Source organism: Gopherus flavomarginatus, chromosome 1 (genome assembly GCF_025201925.1).
Source record: "Gopherus flavomarginatus isolate rGopFla2 chromosome 1, rGopFla2.mat.asm, whole genome shotgun sequence".
NCBI lineage: Eukaryota > Metazoa > Chordata > Testudines > Testudinidae > Gopherus > Gopherus flavomarginatus.
Window position 1 is genome coordinate 114,438,911 of NC_066617.1, and position 21,509 is coordinate 114,460,419.

At 42.7% G+C, this 21,509-nt stretch overlaps 2 protein-coding genes across 3 annotated transcripts in view; one reads left to right on the plus strand and one right to left on the minus strand.

Annotated features, from left to right (window-relative positions):
• ETFBKMT (electron transfer flavoprotein subunit beta lysine methyltransferase) overlaps positions 1-21,509 on the minus strand; it is a 258,801-nt gene that overhangs the window by 162,538 nt on the left and 74,754 nt on the right. The gene's annotated exons all lie outside the window — the stretch shown is intronic.
• AMN1 (antagonist of mitotic exit network 1 homolog) overlaps positions 1-21,509 on the plus strand; it is a 94,688-nt gene that overhangs the window by 16,939 nt on the left and 56,240 nt on the right. For both annotated transcript variants that reach the window (XM_050918881.1, XM_050918882.1), the window contains one exon: positions 13,161-13,293. In XM_050918881.1, the coding sequence (XP_050774838.1) occupies positions 13,161-13,293 (133 nt within the window). The remainder of the gene's footprint in view (positions 1-13,160; positions 13,294-21,509) is intronic.

Sequence of the window (21,509 nt, forward strand, 5' to 3'; positions counted from 1 at the left end):
GGGCTGTACCACATCCCAGTTTAGGGTTTTCACCATTTGAACTTGTGTATGGTCACGAGGTTAAGGGGCCATTACAGTTGGTGAAGCAGCAATGGGAGGGGTTTACGCCTTCTCCAGGAACTAACATTCTGGACTTTGTAAGCAACCTACAAAGCACCCTCCGACACTCTTTAGCCCTTGCTAAAGAGAACCTAAAGGATGCTCAAGAAGAGCAAAAGGCCTGGTATGACAGACATGCCAGAGATCGGTCCTTCAAGGTAGGAGACCAGGTTATGGTCTTGAAGGCACAACAGGCCCATAAGATGGAAGCATCATGGGAAGGGCCATTCACGGTCCAAGAGCGCCTGGGAGCTGTAAACTACCTCATAGCATTTCCCAATTCCTCACTAAAGCCTAAAGTGTACCATGTTAATTCTCTCAAGCCTTTCTATTCCAGAGACTTACAGGTTTGTCAGTTTACAGTCCAGGGAGAGGATGCTAAGTGGCCTGACGGTGTCTACTACGACGGGAAAAAAGACGGTGGCGTGGAAGAGGTGAACCTCTCAACCACCCTGGAACGTCTGCAGCGGCAACAAATCAAGGAGCTGTGCACTAGCTTCGCCCCATTGTTCTCAGCCACCCCAGGACGGACTGAACGGGCATACCACTCCATTGATACAGGTAATGCTCACCCAATCAGAACCCCACCCTACCGGGTGTCTCCTCATGCCCAAGCTGCTATACAACGGGAGATCCAGAACATGCTGCAGATGGGTATAATCCTCTCATCTACCAGTGCATGGGCATCTCCAGTGGTTCTGGTACCCAAACCAGATGGGGAAATACGCTTTTGCGTGGACTACCGTAAGCTAAATGCTGTAACTCGTCTGGACAACTATCCAATGCCACGTACCGATGAGCTATTGGAGAAGTTGGGACGTGCCCAGTTCATCTCTACACTAGACTTAACCAAGGGGTACTGGCAAGTACCGCTAGATGAACCTGCCAAGGAGAGGTCAGCATTCGTCACCCATGCGGGGGTGTATGAATTCAATGTCCTTCCTTTCGGCCTTCGAAATGCACCCGCCACCTTCCAGAGGCTGGTAAATGGTCTACTAGCTGGACTGGGAGAATTTGCAGTTGCCTACCTCGATGATGTGGCCATTTTTTCAGACTCCTGGCCCGAACACCTACTACACCTGGAAAAGGTCTTTGAGCGCATCAGGCAGGCAGGACTAACTGTTAAGGCCAAAAAGTGTCAAATAGGCCAAAACAGTGACTTACCTGGGGCACCAGGTGGGTCGAGGAACCATAAACCCCCTACAGGCCAAGGTGGATGCTATCCAAAAGTGGCCTGTCCCACGGTCCAAGAAGCAGGTCCAATCCTTCTTAGGCTTGGCCGGATACTACAGGCGATTTGTACCACACTACAGCCAAATCGCTGCCCCATTGACTGACCTGACCAAAAAGACCCAGCCAAATGCAGTTAAGTGGACTGATGAGTGTCAAAAGGCCTTTACCCAACTTAAGGCAACGCTCATGTCTGACCCTGTGCTCAGGGCCCCGGACTTTGACAAGCCATTCCTAGTAACCACAGATGCATCTGAGCGTGGTATAGGAGCAGTGCTCATGCAGGAAGCAACAGATCACAACTTCCATCCTGTCGTGTTTCTCAGCAAGAAACTGTCTGAGAGGGAAAGTCACTGGTCAGTCAGTGAAAAGGAATGCTATGCCATTGTGTACGCCCTGGAAAAGCTACGCCCATATGTTTGGGGACGGCGGTTCCAACTACAAACTGACCATGCTGCACTAAAGTGGCTTCATACTGCCAAGGGGAACAACAAGAAACTTCTTCGTTGGAGTTTAGCTCTCCAAGATTTTGATTTTGAAATTCAACACATCACAGGAGCTTCTAACAAAGTAGCTGATGCACTCTCCCGTGAGAGTTTCCCAGAATTCAGTAGTTAAAAAGTGTTCTTAAAATGTAGAAGTCTGTTAGTTATATACTTAGTAGTATATGTAAAGGTGCATGTGTTGTAATAATCTGTTTATTTTAAAGTTCTAGAAGGAAATCGCCGCCAGTGAGCTTCCCCACTGTCTGCAATTTGGGGGGCGTGTCATAAACAGATAGCTAAGGGTTAATGTCTCTTTCACCTGAAGCACCTGACCAGAGGACCAATCAGAAAACCGGATTTTTTCAACTTTGGGTGGAGGGAATTGAGTGTCTGAGTCTTTTGTCGTCTGCCTGCTTTCTCTGAGCTTTGGAGAAGCAGTTTCTACCTTCTAGTCTTCTGTTTCTAAGTGTAAGGACAAAGAGATCAGATAGTAAGTTATATGGTTTCTTTTCTTTGGTATTTGCATGAATATAAGTGCTGGAGTGCTTTGATTTGTATTCTTTTTGAATAAGGCTGTTTATTCAATATTCTTTTAAGCAATCAACCCTGTGTTATATCATCTTAATACAGAGAGAACATTTGTATGTATTTTTCTTTCTTTTTATATAAAGCTTTCTTTTAAGACCTGTTGGAGTTTTCTTTACTTCAGGGAAATTGAGTCTGTACTCACCAGGGAATTGGTGGGAGGAAGAAATCAAGGGGAGATCTGTGTGTTGGATTGCTAGCCTGACTTTGCATTCCCTCTGGGGGAATAGGAAAGTACTTTTTGTTTTCAGAATTGGGAACAGAGAGGGGGAGTCTCTCTGTGTAGTTTCACAGAGCTTGTGTCTGTGTATCTCTCCAGGAGCACCTGGAGGGGGGAAGGGAAAAAGGATTATTTCCCTTTGTTGTGAGACTCAAGGGATTTGGGTCTTGGGGTCCCCAGGGAAGGTTTTTCAGAGGGACCAGAGTGCCCCAAAACACTCTAAATTTTTGGGTGGTGGCAGCAGGTACCAGGTCCAAGCTGGTAACTAAGCTTGGAGGTTGTTCATGCTAACCCCCATATTTTGGACGCTAAGGTCCAAATCTGGGACTAAGGTTATGTCAGAGATAGATGCCATCAGTAGAAGGTTGATTTTCTTTTTTGATGGTTCGGGTTCTGTAGTTTCTGCATGGAAATGTAGCTCTTTTAAGACTTCTGAAAGCATGCTGCATATCTGTCAGATTTTGAAAGGCACGTCAGATTCTTAAACCTTGGGTTGAGTGCTGTAGCTATTTTTAGAAATCTCACATTGGTACTTTTTTTGCGTTTGTCAAATCTGCTATGAAAGTGTTCTTAAAACGAACGTGCTGGGTCATCATCCAAGACTGCTATAGCATCAAATATATGCAGAGTGCGAGTAAAACAGAGCAGGAGACATACAGTTCTCCCCCCCAAGGTGTACAGTCTCAAATTTAATTGACACATTATTTTTTTAACAAGCATCATCAGCATGGAAGCATGTCCTCTGGAATGGTGGCCGAAGCATGAAGGGACATACAAATGTTTAGCATATCTGGCATGTAAATACCTTGCAACGCTGGCTACAAAAGTACCATGCGAATTCCTGTTCTCACTTTCAGGTGACATTGTAAATAAGAGTATGTCTACACTACAAAATTAGGTCAAATTTATAGAAGTCGATTTTTTAGGAAGCGATTTTATACAGTTGATTGTGTGTGTCCTCACTAAGTGCATTAAGTCACATTAAGTCGGCAGAGTGTGTCCACAGTACCGAGGCTAGCGTTGACTTTCAGGGCATTGCACTGTGGGTAGCTATCCCACAGTTCCCGCACTCTCCACCACCCATTGGAATTCTGGGTTGAGCTCCTGCTGCCTGATGGAACAAAAACATTGTCATGGGTGGTTTGGGGTACATGTCGTTAGTCACCCCTCCCTCTGTGAGAGCAAGAGCAGACAATCATTTCGCACCTTTTTTGTGTGCAGACACCATGCCACGGCAAGCATGCAACCTACTCAGCTCAGCCACCATTGTTGTGTCCTTGGTGCTGCTGGCAGCAGATGGTACAATAGGGTTGCAAACCATCATCACACTTCCGCTGCCACTCTGCTCTCCTGCTCTGGCAGCTGATGGTATAATAGGGCTGCAAATCATCGTCATCGAACGACCGCTTCCGCTGCCACTCTGCTCTCCTGCTCTGGCAGCAGACGATGCAGTAGGGCTGCAAACCATCGTCACGCTTCCGCTGCCACTCTGCTCACCTGCAGGTGCTGTACTGCTGCAAACATGGAGCCCGCTCAGATCATTGTGGCAGTTATGAGCACTGTGAACACCTCGTGCATTATTCTGCAGTATATGCAGCACTAGAACCTGCAAAAGCAGGCAAGGAGGCGATGGCAGCACGTTGACGAAAGTGATGAGGACATGGACACAGATTTCTCTCGAAGCACGGCCCCTGGAAATTTGGACATTATGGTGGTAATGGGGCAGTTTTGTGCCTTGGAACACCGATTCTGGGCCCAGGAAACAAGCGCAGACTGGTGGGACCGCATAGTGTTGCAGGTCTGGGATGATTCCCAGTGGCTGCGAAACTTTTGCATGCGTAAGGGCACTTTCATGGAACTTTGTGACTTGCTTCCCCCTGCCCTGAAGCGCAAGAATAACAAGATGAGAGCAGCCTTCATAGTTGAGAAGTGAGTGGTGATAGCCCTCTTGAAGCTTGCAACATCAGACAGCTACTGGTCAATCGGGAATCAATTTGGAGTGGGCAAATCTACTGTGGGGGCTGCTGTGATCCCAGTAGCCACCGCGATCACTGAGATGCTGCCATCAAGGGTAATGACTCTGGGAAATGTGCAGGTCATAGTGGATGGCTTTGCTGCAATGGGATTCCCTAACTGTCGTGGAGTGATAGACGGAACCCATATCTGTATCTTGGGACCGGAGCACCAAGCCAGTGAGTACATAAACTGAAAGGGGTAGTTTTCCATGGTGCTGCAAGCACTGGTGGATCAGAAGGGACGTTTCACCAACATCAATGTGGGATGGCCGGGAAAGGTACATGACGCTCGCATCTTCAGGAACTCTGGTCTGCGTGAATGACTGCAGCAAGGGACTTACTTTCCAGACCAGAAAATAACCACTGGGGATGTTCAAATGCCTATAGTTATCCTTGGGGACCCAGCCTACCCCTTGTTGTGGAAAAATTCACCCACGCATCATTTTTGATCAGAGACTCAGCCTGAGGCCTGTTTATTGATTACACACCAACACACTCATGCACTCACATACAAACACACTCCGTCTTGCTGTTGTTACCAACGAGTTGCTTCCCTTAACTTCACTGGCCAAGTGAGTTAGATCGGGGAGGGGTGGAGCTGGGCTTCTGCCGATCTGGCTCGATGCTCTGATGGTGAAAAGACGAAACCCAGGGTTTTCTGCGAGACACTTCACTTTAATAGCAGCTTCCCCCTTATGCAAATCTCCCAGATTCAAAATCTGGGACTGGGTCTCTTTGGTACTTTTTGCTGCTTTTCTCTGCACTGGGGGTTGTCCCCATGCTGCAAAGAGGGTGTTTCCAAAGGAAGGTGCTTGCTTCTAACCCCCAAGGCCATCAGTATGTCTGCTCTTCTCTAGTCAGCCCACTTGACAAGTTTGATTGCCCTTGGTCTGGCTCCTGTCCCCTCTCCAAGGGTTGCAGCTGTCTGGAGGTGCCTGCCTTCCATGCCTTCCTCATTCACACCTCATTCATTCAACAGGGCAATTGATTACAAAGTGAGGGAAAGATCTTATTCTACTTCTAGCAAGAAGACATTTTTCTTTTACCTTAATTATACTACCTTAGGGGCCTGCTATAACATATTACCAGGGTTCAATACAAAGTCATATAAAAGTTATACAAAAATGCATAATGCAGAGATTTATCTACAACTGCATTGACTGACTGCTGTGTGCAGTAATATAGTGACCCCTGGGTCTTTGAATGAGGCTTTATACTTTGCGGGAGGGCGAGGGGGTGAGCGGCGAGTCAGGGGCGAGCAGGTGGGCAAGCAGTGGGTGAGCAAAGATGCGAGCAGTGAGTCAGCAGAAGGGGTGGGCATGGGAGTTTCTGGCAGGGGAGGGAGGAGGTGAAAGGAGGCGAGTTGTAAGTGGGGGACTGACTAGGAGGGATGCAGCAAGCCAGTGGGGGGCTAGGCAGTGAAGAGAGGTGTAATGGTGGGGCCGAGTGGGGAGGGGGTGGGTCCTATTTTACTGCTGTGATCTGGTCACCCTATGCGTGCTGTTTCTTTCCCCCTCTACAGGCTTCCACACACCGTCAGTGCCTTGCTAGTGTGCCATGTGCCGTAAGATATCTCTTCTCTTTGTGTGTGACTCTGAGTGTTTCCCTAGTGTGTGAATTTATTCAACAAAATCTTGGGCTTCATAATGTATACCATGAGTGAAAAGAAAAAGTAAACTAGAATCAGAACACAGAGTTTTCAACACTGAGTGGACGAATAAATACGTACTGTTTTCAAAGACAAAATACTGTGCCTTGTGTGTCGTGAAACGTTAGCCGTTCCAAAAGAATACAACCTTCGGCAGCACTTTGAAACTAAACATCCCAATCTCACCAAATTGAACCCAAATAAAAAAATAAAGCAGCCAGTTTAGCGAAAAACCTTAGTGAAGCACAGCAAATTTTCAAGAAAGTGAGCACTGAGAACGATATGGTTACTAAAGTAAGCTTTCAAATTTCTAAGGAAATTGCTGCTGCTGGGAAATGCTTCACAGAAGGTGAGTTTTTAAAAAAGTGTATGTTGATTGCTGTATCTGAGTTATGTCCAGAAAAGGGGAATATTTGAGAATGTCAGTCTATAATGCATGACCGTACAGAGAAGAATAGCTGACATTTCTACCAATCTAAGTGATCAGTTAAAACAGAGAGTCAGTGAATTCTGCTTTTGTTCCCTAGCTATGGATGAAAGCACCTATTTAAAAGACACCGCCCAACTTCTTATTTTTATTAGAAGGAATTGATAAAAACTTTGAAATTACTGAAGAACTTGCTGGCATGTGCTCCATGACAGGTCGCACAACTGGAAAAGAAATCTCCAGTGAAGTGATAAAGTGCATGAATGATAAGTCGAGATTAGATTTCACAAACTTGGTGGCCATTTGTACTGATGGTGCTCCAGCTATGTGCGGAAAAAATGTTGGAGTAGTTGCTCTTCTTGGAGAATTTATCGGGAGACAAATAACCAAACATCACCGCATTATACATCAGCAGGTTTTGTGTAGCAAAGTCTTAAAATTTGAGCATGTAATGTAAGTGGTAGTTTCCATTGTAAACTACATCTGTACTAGAGGACTAAAACATAGCACATTTCCAGTCTTTCTTGAAGGGGTAGACGCCGAGTGCAGTGACTTAATCTACCATACGGAAGTGAGGTGGTTGAGTCGAGGAAGAGTGCTCCAGCGTTTCATTGCTTTGAAAGAGGAGGTAGCAAAATTCCTAGAACATAGGCCCATAAAATTCCCGGAGCTTGAAAATGAGTCCAGGAATCAAGATCTCTTTTTCTTTTGTGATATTACAGTACACCTGAATGATCTCAACATTCAACTTCAGGGGAAAAATCAACTTATATTTCAAACGTGTGCAGCAGTGAAAGCTTTAAAAATGAAATTGAAAGTTTTCAGAAGTCAGCTGTCAAAAGGTGAAATGTGTCACTTTCCCACTTGTGCCCAGTGTATCCCTCAGCACAAACACCCCAGGTTAGGAGAAATATACCCAAAGCACATTAATCTTTTGATTGACAGAAGACTTACTTTGTCTAAAGAAGAAGACATCCAGTTGAAGTTGATTGAAGATCACTTTTCTGTGGATCCAGAGGAAGTGCCACTAGATTTGCAGTTGAAAGTTATGGAACTTCAGTGTTCGGCAGCTTACCAAAAGAAGCACAGAGAAAGCAGCCTGCGGGACTTCTACAAAAGTCTGGATGATCAAAAATAAAAGAATCTTATCGAAGTTGCACTGAAAATGTTCAGCATTTTTGGAAGCACTTACATATGTGAACAGACATTTTCCATCATGAACATGAATAAAAACAAGCAATGTTCTTCTCTGACTGACGACCATTTGGAAGACATTATGAAAATATCCACTTCAAATATGACCCCCGAGTACGACAAGCTTGTTGCCGAAAAGAGATGTACTGTCCGGGAGAACGATTTCTCCGCTTGCCTGTTGTGCGCTATCTTCAACCTCCTCCTCCTCATGCGATTCTGGGACTCCATGGTCATCTCTGGTGATGAGCTCTGCATCGTCACTTGTGCTGATCAGCTTGCCATGCTGGCCAAACAGGAAATAAAATTCAAAAGTTCATGGGGCTTTTCCTGTCTACCTGGCCAGTGCATCTGAGTTGAGAGTGCTGTCCAGAGCGGTTACAATGGAGCACTCTGGGATAGCTCCCGGAGGCCAATACCGTCAAACTGTGTCCACACTACCCCCAAATTTGACCTGGTGATGTTGATTTCAGCGCTAATCCCCTCGTCGGGGAGGAGTACTGAAATCTATTTTAAGTCCCCTTTAAGTTGACAAAAATGGCTTCATCGTGTGGACGAGTGCAGGGTTAAATTGCTCTAACACTGCTAAATTTGACCTAAACTTGTAGTTTAGACCAGGGCTTAGAAGCAGTCAGCAGTATCTCCTGTCAATGTAAACAAACTTGTTTGTCTTTGCAATTGGCAGAATAAGTAGGACTGAATGAACTTGTAGGCGCTAAAGGTTTACACTGTTTTGTTTTTGAATGCAGTTATGCAACAAAAAAATCTACATTTTAAAGTTGCACTTTCACAATAAAGAGATTGCACTTCATTACTTGTTTGAGGTGAATTGAAAAATACTATTTGTAATAAAAAATAAATATAAAGTGAGCACTGAGCACTTTGTATTCTGTGTTGTAGTTGAAATCAATATTGAAAATGTAGAAAAACATCGAAAAATATTTAATAAATTTTAATTAGTATTCTGTTGTTGTGTGATTAATTTTTCGAGTTAATCGCGTGAGTTAACTGTGATTAATTGACATCCCTATTGATTTGTAATACTTTGTCAGTGGATGTCAAATATTTTGATTTCATTAGTTACTGCTGTATTATGTTGTAATGGGTGGTGTTGCGTGTCTGAGTTAATGACTCAAGACTGTTGAAATAACAGGCTCAATTGGAATTTTTTAATCTAAAATTATCAATCAGAGATTAATACACCACTATACAGAAAAAATAGTCACTGCTGTCAGACTAAGAGCTGGATGTGTGTCTCTTGCTTCTGGAAGGGACTCTGTTTTCATTCCCCCAACTAAGTTTCCATACCAGTATCGTTATATAGGGGTTCCAACAGAGGAAACCTCATTGCCAAGAATATTCTCCCAGAAACATATGTTGTGATGTTCTTTCTATACATACTCAGTTTACCTGATTTGTGTGAAGGCATGATTATTTACAGCTGCGAGGACTAACAATTCTTCGAGAGAATCTCTCTCAGTGGGTCCTTGTTACCCCACTGTCATTCTTCCTTGTTGATTCCCCAACAGAAAACATCTGCCGTAACAATCATCCCTTATTAGTTTCCCAAGGCTATATATGCACATAGTGTCTGGGCCTTAGAATTCAGACATACTCTTTGTTGAAGATAAAGATTCTAAAGAATAGTTAATATATAAGTGAATCAAATATACAGAAAGAAAGAACTATTAAAGCGTTAATATTTCCTAACAGGTACTAACATTGGAGAACCAGGAACTCCTAATAATAGATCACCGCTCTTCTCCTTCCTTCCCCATCCTCCTCCATATTCTTATGCTTCCACTTGTGGCCTGAGACGAGTTTGTTCTTCAGATTCTTATCTATGAAATGGGAGTATTGACTTTGACTTCATGGTTTGCTGTCATTACTGAGTTGATCTGGTTGAAAATCTTTTTTGAAACAGTTTTGTCGCTGATTGGCCAGCAGCTAAACATTTTCTGGGAGCATATTGATTTTGCCAGAATTGTAGACAGTAAATTAAGGGCTTTGATAGGGTTGAAACATTTAATTTTATCATTTCAACTTTTGGTAATTATAATAATCAAAATGGTAACGTTGAAACAATGCTTTGATAAGATCAAAACAAATATTTCAAAATATTTCATGAACAACTCTGAGATTTTGACTTTTTGGCTCAATTTGGCAATAAATGAAATTTCAAAATCTCAGAATTTCATGCAGGAAGGAAATTCCATTTTTATTTATTTATTTATTTTTGGCTAGTTAGATTCATCCTTGGTTTACAGTGACACACTGGACTTGAGAGAAGGAGTTGTGGTGATGCAAGTTGCTTACAACCTCTACTCCTCTAGTGGGGTCTGCAGTCACCTGTTACATTCCAAGCATTGGGTGCTGCTAGCTCTGGAGGAGGATATGGCCAAGATGTCCCAGAGACGTGCTAAATCTACACATGCCTAGACAGCCTCTGCTGAAGGGATTCCTAAAGGGCCTTGACTGCAATTTAAAATAACCTCTGGGGAAGTTGGTGTGCAAATGCTGCCTGAACTGAACCAGGTGTGAAGCACTCCCTGAGATGTAGGCCATGTGCTTGAAACAGTTTGCAGATGGAGGGGGAGACTTTCATGTACAGCTGATCTGGAACAGCATCACTGAAATATTTCCTCTGGACATCATTCTAAAGGTATCTGGATAAGTGTCATCTTTTTGTTGTTTTAAGAGAATTTTCCAGAAGATCCATCTCATTTGGCGACTCTTATCTTGCTGCATGTTTGAACTAAACTTGTCTTATTTAAAAGAAGGAGAAGTGATCCTGCCAAAATATAAGAGCATTCTGGGATTTAAAGCCTTCCTGGTTTAAGACACTATTGAATTTTGTGCACTTGTAGCAGAATTAAATACTCAAGTGTACATTTACTTATAAAGACGTTACACATTTTTGGATTTGATTGTTCTCTGGTCCTTCTGTTCCAAGTAAGTATTTACTGGTGTGAATGTATGGGATTAATTTGCACAAGCACCATTATTCCTCATCCAGCACTCTTTCATAGATGTTTCAAAAAGCAAAATATAAGTCTACTCTGTTTAAGACATGGTTCTGGGGCAAAGTAAATTCATAAGTATTTGAGAAACCAATAAATCTCTCAAAACAGAAAGCTATTGTGAGACATGGATGGTGGGAAAGATAGGGAGCGGTGAATTTACAACAGAGAGAAAAGTGTCTCAAACAGGACGTGTTGATATTGTTACTAGTACAAATATGCACTACAATGTGCTGCCTTCAGATTAAGAACAACCAGCTGCAAGGACAAACTGTTTCTTCAGGCATGAACAATAATTCTGAGAAGTATGCATCATGAATAATGCCCCCTTTGCACTTCTATCTAATGGGAAAGGACTATATCAAGAGCAACATCTGTTATATTTTCAGGCCTCTAAGTGGGCATTGCAGAGTAGAAGTTTTTTTTAAAAAAAAAGCTGTAAAAAGATTCCTTTTAATGTTTTAAATTAGTGCTGTCAAGAGATTAAAAAAATTAATTACAATTGTGCGATTAAAAAAATTAATCCCGATTAATCATGTGATTAATCGCACTGTTGAATAATAATAGAATACAATTTATTTAAATATTTTGGATGTTTTCTACATTTTCAAATATATTGATTTCAATTATAACACAGAATACAAAGTATACAATGCGCACTTTATATTTATTTTTGATGAAAAAAATTTGCACTATAAAAAACAAAAGAAATAGTATTTTTCAATTCAACTAATAGAAGTAATGTAGTGCAATCTCTTTGTCATGAAATTTAAACTTACAAGTGTAGAATTATGTGCAAAAAATATCTGCATTTAAAAATAAAACAATGCAAAACTTTAGAGCTTACAATTTTAGAGCCACTCAATCCTATTTCTTGTTCAGCCAATCGCTCAGACAAAAGAAAATTTGTTTACATTTGCAGGAGGTAATGCTGCCCACTTCTTGTGCACAATGTCACTTGAAAGTGAGAACAAGTGTTCTCATGGCACTGTTGTAGCCAGCGTTGCAAGATATTTACGTGCCGGATGTGCTAAAGATTCATATGTCCCTTCATGCTTCAGTCACCATCCAGAGGACATGCATCCATGTTGATGACCAGTTCTGCTTGCTAACAATCCAAAGCATGCAGACTGACACATGTTCATTTTCATCATCTGAGTCAGATGCCATCAGCAGAAGGCTGATTTTCTCTTTTGGTGGTTCAGGTTCTGTTGTTTCCGCATCGAAGTGTTGCTCTTTTAAGACTTCTGAAAGCATGCCGCATACCTCATGCCTGTCAGATTTTGAAAGGCACATCAGATTCTTAAGCCTTGGGTCGAGTGCTGTAGCTTTCTTTTGAAATCACACATTGGTACCTTCTTTGCATTTTGTCAAATCTACAATGATAGTGTTCTTACAATGAACTTGTGCTGAGTCATCATCCGAGACTGCTATAACATGAAATGTGTGGCAGAATGCAAGTGTAAAAGCAGGAGACATACAATTTTCCCCCAAGAGTTCAGTCACAAATGTAATTAACATATTATTTTTTTAATGAGCATCATCAGCATGGAAGCATGTCCTCTGGAATGGTGGTTGAAGCATGAAGGGACATATGAATGTTTACCATATCTGGCACGTAAATACCTTGCAATACTGGCTACAACAGTGCCATGCAAACTCCTGTTCTCACTTTCAGGTGACGTTGTAAGTAAAATGTGGGCAGCCTTATCGCCCGTAAATGTAAACAAGCGTGTTTGTCTTAGCGATTGGCTGAACGAGAAGTAGTACTGAGTAGACTTGTAGGCTATAAAATTTTGCATGGTTTTGTTTTTGAGTGCAGTTATGTACCAAAAACATTCTATATTTGTAAGTTGCACTTTCATGACAAAGAGATTGCACTACAGTACTTATGTGAGGTGAATAGAAAAATACTTTCTTTTATCATGTTTACAGTGCAAATATTTGTACTAAAAAATAATTGTATAAAGTGAGCACTGTACACTTTGTATTCTGTGTTGTAATTGAAATCAATATATTTGAAAATGTAGAAAAGCATCCAAAAATATTTAATAAATTTCAATTGGTATTCTATTGTTTAACAATGCGATTAAAACTGCTATTCTTTTTTTTAGTTAATTGCTTGAGTTAACTGTAAGTAATCGACAGTCCTATTTTAAATTAATAATTGTATTCAATTCAGTGTAGTACTAGTACATTGTGCCTCTGTATGACTGAATTTTAACGTACATTTATTTCAGGTGTCTTCAGTGCTTGACAAAGAACATTTCCAGATATGTTGCAGATATTAAGCCTTTGCCTCCCAACATAAAAGATAAGCTGATAAAATTAATGAGTATGCAAGGGCGGATAAATGATTCAAACATCAGTGAGGTAAGAACCCATTCAAAATTCACTTCTGCCTGTCACTCCACATTCATGCCCATTTATTACACAGGAAAATACAAAATAATGAGCTCAACTAAAATTATGTATGCAGTTCAATAAGTGAGCCGAAAACCTCGTACTATGTAAACTTCCCTTCCTTCCTTCTTCCTAATACCATCTCTTGCTATTTCATGTCATGCCATACCTAGTCTTGATTGACGGGATTGTGTCTTTTATCTGTCTGTAAAGCTCCATAAATGCCTACAACCTTGGATAAAAATGAAGATGATGAATATGGACACAAGTCAATGAAAAAGTTTTCTAGTTGACTTATATGTCATTCTGTTTTGGATCAGTTTAATCTGGGGGAATCCTGTTGTTCAGTGTACACACTTGAATATAAGATCCTGTGCAATTTATGAAGCAATTCAGAAGCAGTAGCACTTTGCCCTTCATGTTGCTATCAGTTTCTAATTAAGTTATCTAACTTACATAAATAAGTGTGTAACATGCACATTAATCGCAGTTGGAAACTCAATGGCCTAATAGCCAAGCAGCATTTTTTTAAACAGTTTTGCAGAATATCCCTAGCAGGAATAGTGGATTGTGTCTGTTTCCTGAGGCCGCTGCACAGAATGCTTCTTTTACAATACAGCAGGATCAGCAGATTAACTCTAAGTGCTGGACCACACTGCTGTTTCTTCTGGTAGCAATGGGAAAGCACTATGACAGGAGCAATTGCCAAAATGGGCTTCTACCAGCTGATATTTAAATAATGTAAGGTTCTCAAGAAAATCTGAGATTCTTCTAATCTTAGGTGGGCTTTAGGTCTATGATTTAGGATAAAATTCCATTAAATCCTGATTTTCTTTGAAATATGATGGTGAGGTGAGGGCTATGAGCTCAGTGATTCAAAATTCTCTCATCCCGATTGCTCATTAATGTTTGTCAGTGTTCCAGGATGAATTTTTTTACTGACTTGGCCTCAGTTGTAAAGTGAGATGTTTTATCATTTATATCCTTTTATATCAACTCAGTCTCAAAAGAAGGTGTAAAAATTGTGGAAAACTGAAGGTTGACCTTGGTGAAATAGGAGGAATGAACAACTCCCCAGTTTGTTCTTGCTTTGATCTATGACTCATGACAGGCAAATACTATCAGTATCTGAAAGTCAGAATAATGAGACTATGAGGCTAGGGGCAGCATACCAGAATTGTTGTGAAAAACTGAACAAAAACTTCACATCTAACATGCTACATTTCTTGAACTGTAATAAAAAAAGTGAGACAAAATTAGAAGTCAGTCAATCTTATACATGCAGTTTCTTTTAATGAGCCTGTTGAATTGCTTTGAGCCATGCAAGGGTCATTTTCGCAGTGAACAAACATTTCTAGGCATGATAAGGGCTTTGCATAATTTTTTCATATGTGATCTGTGCATACATATGAGTAAAAGCAGTTTACAAAAACTCAAGCTCCCTCTTTTTTTTACCCCCATATTCTCTAACAGAGTGTCTCCTCCTTTGCCTCTTTCTGTTCTCAGCCTTAAGCTGCTTTCAATAGCTTATCACTGCCTTCTCTTGGGCCTGGTCTACACTACGCTTTTATACCAAATTTAGCAGCGTTAAACCGATTTAATCCTGCACCCGTCCACACAATGAAGCCCTTTATATCGATATAAAGGGCTCTTAAAACCAATTTCTGTACTCCTCCCCGACGAGGGGACTAGCGCTGAAATCGGTATTGCTGTGTCGGATTAGGGTTAGCGTGGCCGCAATTCGATGGTATTGGCCTCCGAGCAGTATCTCACAGGGCACCATTGTGACTGCTCTGGAAAGCCATCTGAACTCGGATGCACTGGCCAGGTAGACAGGAAAAGCCCCGCGAACTTTTGAATTTCGTTTCCTGTTTGGCCAGTGTGGAGAGCTCACCAGCACAGGTGACCACGCAGAGCTCATCAGCACAGGTAACAATGCAGTCTCCTGAGAATCAAAAAAGAGCTCCAGCATGGACCTCACGGAGGGACTGGATCTGATCGCCATATGGGGAGAGGATTCCGTGCTAACAGAACTGCGTTCCAAGAGATGAAATGAAAAAACAGGTTTGAAAAAATTTCCAAGGCCATGATGCAGAGAGGCCATACCAGGGACTCAGGACAGTGCCATGTGAAAGTTAAGGAGCTCAGAAAACCAAAGAAGCAAACGGAAGGTCCAGGGCAGGGCCGAAAACATGCCGCTTCTACGCTGAGCTGCATGCAATTCTCAGGGGGTCCGCCACCACTACCCCACCCCTGTCCAAGGATTCCGAGGTGGGGGTGGTAATCTCAGCCACACCTGAGAATTCTGCGGACGGGGAAGATGAGGAGGAGGAAGAGGAGGACAAGCTTACAGAGAGCACACAGCACTCTGTTCTCCCCAACAGCCAGGAACTTTTTTTCACCCTGACAGAATTGCCCTCCCAAACCACTATCCCACACAATGAAGCCATGGAAGGGACCTCTGGTGAGTGTACCTTTTGTAAATATAAACCATGGTTTAAAAGCAAGTGTTTTTTAATGATTAATTTGCCCTGAGGACTTGGGATGCATTCGCGGCCAGTACAGTTATAGGAAAAGTCTGTTAACATGTCTGGGGATGGAGCGGAAATCCTCCAAGGACATCTCCATGAAGTTCTCCTGGAGGTACTCCAGAAGCCTTTGCAGAAGGTTTCTGGGCGAGGCAGCCTTATTCCGTCCTCCATGGTAGGACACTTGACCACGACATGCATGTAGCAAGTAATCTGGTATCATTGCATGACAAAGCCTAGCTCCGTATGGTCCCGGTGTTTGCTGGCATTCAAGCAACATCCTTTCTTTATCTTGCTGTGTTATCCTCAGGAGAGTGATATTGTTCATGGTAACCTGGTTGAAATTCAGGAATTTAATTAAGGGGACAGAGATGGTTGGGCTGTTTGCCTGTGGCTTAAAAGAAGTCCTTCCCTGCATTTAGCTAAGCAGGGGGAGGAGGGAGTGGGTGACTGGCGCTGAGCTTTTTTGCGTTTGGCTCGCTGGGATCTTCTCTGCTACCAGCCATGCAGTAGGGGGGAGGGTGGCTAGCAGTGATTTTCCATGATACCAGCTGCGTGGTGGGGTGAGGGGTAAAGCGATCATCCCAGAGAATTGGATGGGGGGCGGGTCTGGTGCTTCACATTAAGAAGAAAGAAGGAGCACTGAACGGGCTTTGCTTACTATTTGGGAAAGGAGGGTGCTGGATATATGAAGGCTGCAGAAGCCGAAAGACAATGGCTTACCATGGCCGCATGCAAGCCGAATTCTGATGCCTGGACCTGCGTCTGTGAGATCTCTAATACCAGAGCTGCAGGCACTCAAAATTAAGATGCAAAATGCCACCTTGTAGTGAGATCACATGTGCTATATAATGTGAATAATGTTGTTCACCGTGAAAGAGTATTAGCATTGTTCTGTAAAATGTATCTTTTTAAATACTTCTCTCCCTTTTTTCCCTCCTTCGTGCAGCTCCAAATTTTTCAAGTCTCCCTCCTCTGTCCCGAAGGCTATCTCAGATAAGGCGGCAGAAAAAAAAGACACGAGACAAAATGTTCTCAGAAATCATGGAAGAGACCCGCAATGAAAGAGCTCATCTGAATGAGTGGAAGGATGTAGTATCAAAGTACCGGAAAGATGCCAGTGAACGTGAGGAGACGAGAGACGCTCGAGATGAGAGGTGGCGGCAGGAAGATCAGAGGAGGCATGATGCAACTCTGGGGCTCCTGCGTGATCAAACGGACATGCTCCAGCATCTGGTGGAGCTTCAGGAACAGCAGCAGGATCACAGAGTGCCGCTGCAGCCCCTGTATAACCGGCCTCCCCCCTCACCATGTTCCTTAGCCTCCTCAGCCACCAGACGACTAAGAACGTGTGGGTGAAGGCTCCGTGCAACCGCCCACTCCACTCCCGTGGACAGCCCAACCAAAAGGCTGTCCTTATTTTGACATTTTTTTAGTGGCCTTTTCCTTCCCTCCTATCCTCTTCCCAAACCTCACCCAAGCTACCTTGTCAGTTCTCTCCCTCTTTTTATAATGAATTAAAAAAGAATACATGATTTTTAAACAAGAGTGACTTTATTTCCTTAGAAAGCAAGCGGTAATCGAAGGAGGAAGGTGGGTGGCTTACAAGGAGTGAGTCAATCAAGTAGGGGACGCTTCATCAAGGAGAAACAAACACAACAGTCACACCGTACCCTGGACCGTGATGAAACTGGTTTTCAACGCTTCTCTGATGTGCACCACTTCCTGGTGTGCTCTTCTAATCGCCCTGGTGTCTGGCTGCGCGTAATTAGCGGCCAGGTGATTTGCCTCAGCCTCCCACCCCCCCATAAATGTCTCCCCCTTACTCTCACAGAGAGTGTGGAGCACACAGCAAGCAGCAATAACAATGGGGACATTGGTTTGGCTGAGGTCTGAGCGAGTCAGTAATGTGTGCCAGCTTCCTTTAAATGGCCAAATGCACATTCTACCACAATTCTGCACTTGCTTAGCCTGTAGTTGAACAACTTCTGACTACTGTCCAGGCTGCCTGTGTATGACTTCATGAGCCATGGCATCAAGGGATAGGCTGGGTCCCCTAGGATAACGACAGGCATTTCAACATCCCCAACTGTTATTTTCTGGTCTGGGAAGTAATTCCCTTGCTGCAGCCGTTTAAACAGAGTAGTGTTCCTGAAGACGCGAGCGTCATGAACACTTCCCGGCCATCCCACGTGGATGTTGGGTGAAACGCCACTTGTGATCCAACAATGCTTTCAGCACCATGGAAAAGTACCCCTTGCGGTTTATGTACTGGGTGCCCTGGTGCTCCGGTGCCAAGATAGAGATATGGATTCCATCTATCACGCCACCAGTTAGGGAATCCTATTGCAGCAAAGCCATCCACTATGACCTGCACATTTCCCAGAGTCACAACCTTTCGTAGTAGCAGCTTAATGATTGCTTTGGCTACTTGCATCACAGCAGCCCCCACAGTAGATTTGCCCACTCCAAATTGATTCCCGACTGACCGGTAGCTGTCTGGCGTTGCAAGCTTCCAGAGGGCTATCGCTACTCGCTTCTCAACTGTGAGGGCTGCTCTCATCTTTGTATTCTGGTGTTTCAGGGCAGGGGAAAACAAGTCACAAAGTTCCACTAAAGTGCCCTTACGCATGTGAAAGTTTCGCAGCCACTGGGGATCGTGCCACACCTGCAACGCTGTGCGATCCCACCAATCTGTGCTTGTTTCCCAGGCCCAAAATCGGCTTTCGATGGCCGGAACCTGCCCTATTACCAGCAGGATCTCCAAAGCGCAGGGGCTCGCCGTTTTAGAGAATTCTGTGTCCATGTTCTCATCACTCTCGTCACCGTAGCCGCCTCCTCCTCGACTGGTTCTGCAGGTCCTGGTTCAGCACTGACTGCACGAGAATGCGCGAGGTGTTTACAACGTCCATGATTGCTGTCTTGAGCTGAGCAGGGTCCATGCTTGCCGTGCTATGGCATCTGCACAGTTCACCCAGGGAAAAAGACGCGAAACGGTTGTCTGCTACTTTCACAGAGGGAGGGGTGAGGCTGTACCCAGAGCCACCTGCGACAATGCTTTTTGCCAGATCAGGCACTGGGATCTCAACCCAGAATTCCAATGAGCTGGGGAGACTGCAGGAACTATGGGATAGCCATGGGATAGCTACCTACAGTGCAACACTCCGGAAATCAACACTAGCCTCAGTACATGGACGCACACTGCTGAATTAATGTGCTTAGTGTGACCGCATGCACTCGACTTTATACAATCTGTTTTAAAAAACCAATTTCTGTAAAATCGGCATAATCTCGTAGTGTAGACATCTCTTCGCCTCTTAAAAGGAATAAGTACTTGTAGCAACATACCGGACTACAAAAGAAGTACAGGTACTTACATTAGCAAAATTTGATGGATTTACTAAAAATACGTAAGTTTAAATTACATATCTGATTGTATAATTAGAAATTTATTGGAAAATGTGCTGAAAATGTCTGTCTGTAAAATAAAAATTATGGAAATATTGAAAATGAAACTCTACCCAGGTCCTCTATAACGATGCTAAGCCCTCATCCAAATTTAGAAGCAGACAAAGAGTGCAAGCTACCTGTCACTGGTTTGGTTCTCTCAGACTGTGGTAACTAATTATCTAAAAAATCCAATCAAGCTGACTGATCCTCAGGTCTCTTTGGTTACCAAGTTCAAACTTTATTAAATGTGGCAACAAATTGGTAACAATTTTCATTTACTTTTTCAGCTCTTCATACATAAACAGTATAAACAATCTTTAACGTAACTCACATTAAAGTCTTGTATCATTAAGATTTCTCAATCATACTGTCAGGGAAAAGTGAGCCCCCCCACCCCAAGGCCTTAGGCCTTTTAGCAAAGCTATGAAATTTTAGAGCTTCAGCTAGGCTTGCTTTTCTGTACAAAGGGCGTGCGGTGGCAGAAAGATGTGGTCAGGGCCCCAAAAAGAGGAACTGAAACTGGGAAAAGGGGGAACCAGGTGGTAGAACAGAGAGCCCCAGGACAATGCCAAATTGCGACAGCTGTTCTTGCGTAGCCAGACCACAATAAAAGGTGTTAGAACAGTCAAACCACAAACTTGACTAGAATTGACAATAACAGGAAAAACCATAAATGGAAAGGTAATTGGTCAGCCTGCTTGTGATTAGCATTGTATCCCAAATAAGGCAATTAAAATGTGTAACAAGCATGCTACATTTTGCAGTTTTAACCTTTATAAGCTTGGTAAGATTTGTAGAAAGCAGAGCAGCTTGCCTCTTGCGTGGGGCCATGCTGACTCTCCCTGCATATATGCTTGTGTGAAATAAAGGAGCCTCAGGCTGTCTGATCTAAAATCAACCGTGTGGTCAATTTTCCACAACAATTCCTAAAGTATCTCTCCTCTTTCCTTCCCCTGCCACCCCCTCTCCTCTTTAGTTGCATTATTTATTTTGCTACTTGAAACAAAAATTATAGCTTTGCACTACAACTGCAGTTTTTCTGAGAAACCTGCACTGCAGGTGCAGACATGTAGAGACATATTTTTGGAGAAGTGATAAATGCAGTCGGCGACATTTAAATTTACATAAGAAATAATGAAAACCAAAAAGTCATCGTGGGTTATTTTTGTGAAAATTTCTGCATGTAAAGCATGTTTAAATTTAACCAAATAAAATCAATATATTCAAAATCATGACTTCTCCTTCATCATTAGCTTTCCTTCAAAAATAACTATGATGGGATCTGGGGCCAGAATGTACTAAACAAACAAAAAGAGTGACGTGGAGTTTTCAGCAAAGCTGCTAGTTCTGGAACAACATAGTAAATCCTATAAATCATCAAGACTTTTAAGAGAAAAACTGTAAAACTCAAGAAGATCTGAAAGAAGACAAATATTCATATAGTAAAGTGCTACCCACACTAAAAAAAACATTTCCCTAGTCACTAACTTTTAATTTTCTGGGTTTTTTTATTTTAGTTTCTGCTTTCCACTCAGCTTTACTTAGTAATATTTACTGAATATCAGTGTGCTCACCACTATACAATGCATGAGGCAGGAACCAAGTTTCCCTTCAGGCAATTTATGGTCTAAGCTAGATAGAAATAGTTCAGCTACATAATACATTAGATGAAGATTTGTTCTTGAGGCAATGCAGATTTTTAATTTTATAAGGCAACACTAAAAGGCTTCACAGAAGTTTACTGGAAAGGTGGGACTGAAAGAAGAGATTGGAATACATGGAATAGGAGACTGTTCCAAGCACAGGCGGCAACATGGATGGATTAAATCAAGAGCAGAAGGATGACACAATGAGGGTAGTTTTAGCCAATCCTGAGGAAGAGCAGAGAGAAAAGAGAAAATTCACAGAAGTGAAACTGAAGGGCTTTAAATGCCAGGACACGAAGTCTAAACTTGATGTAGAAGATGAGAAACCACCAAAGGATTTGAACAGGAGGAAGGATAATGACATGCTTGGAGCGGAGGTGTGAGAAGATGCTGAGCAGAAACATTTTGGATGGACTATAGGGGAACAACGGCACAGGCAGAAAGAGGGATATAGGAGTGAAGAAAAAAAGTGATCAAGTTCTGGGCAAAAATATGTAGAAGCAGAAACAAAGAACAGAGAACAGCTCATAGAAATGTTGTAAATTAAGAAAAGGATTTTGTG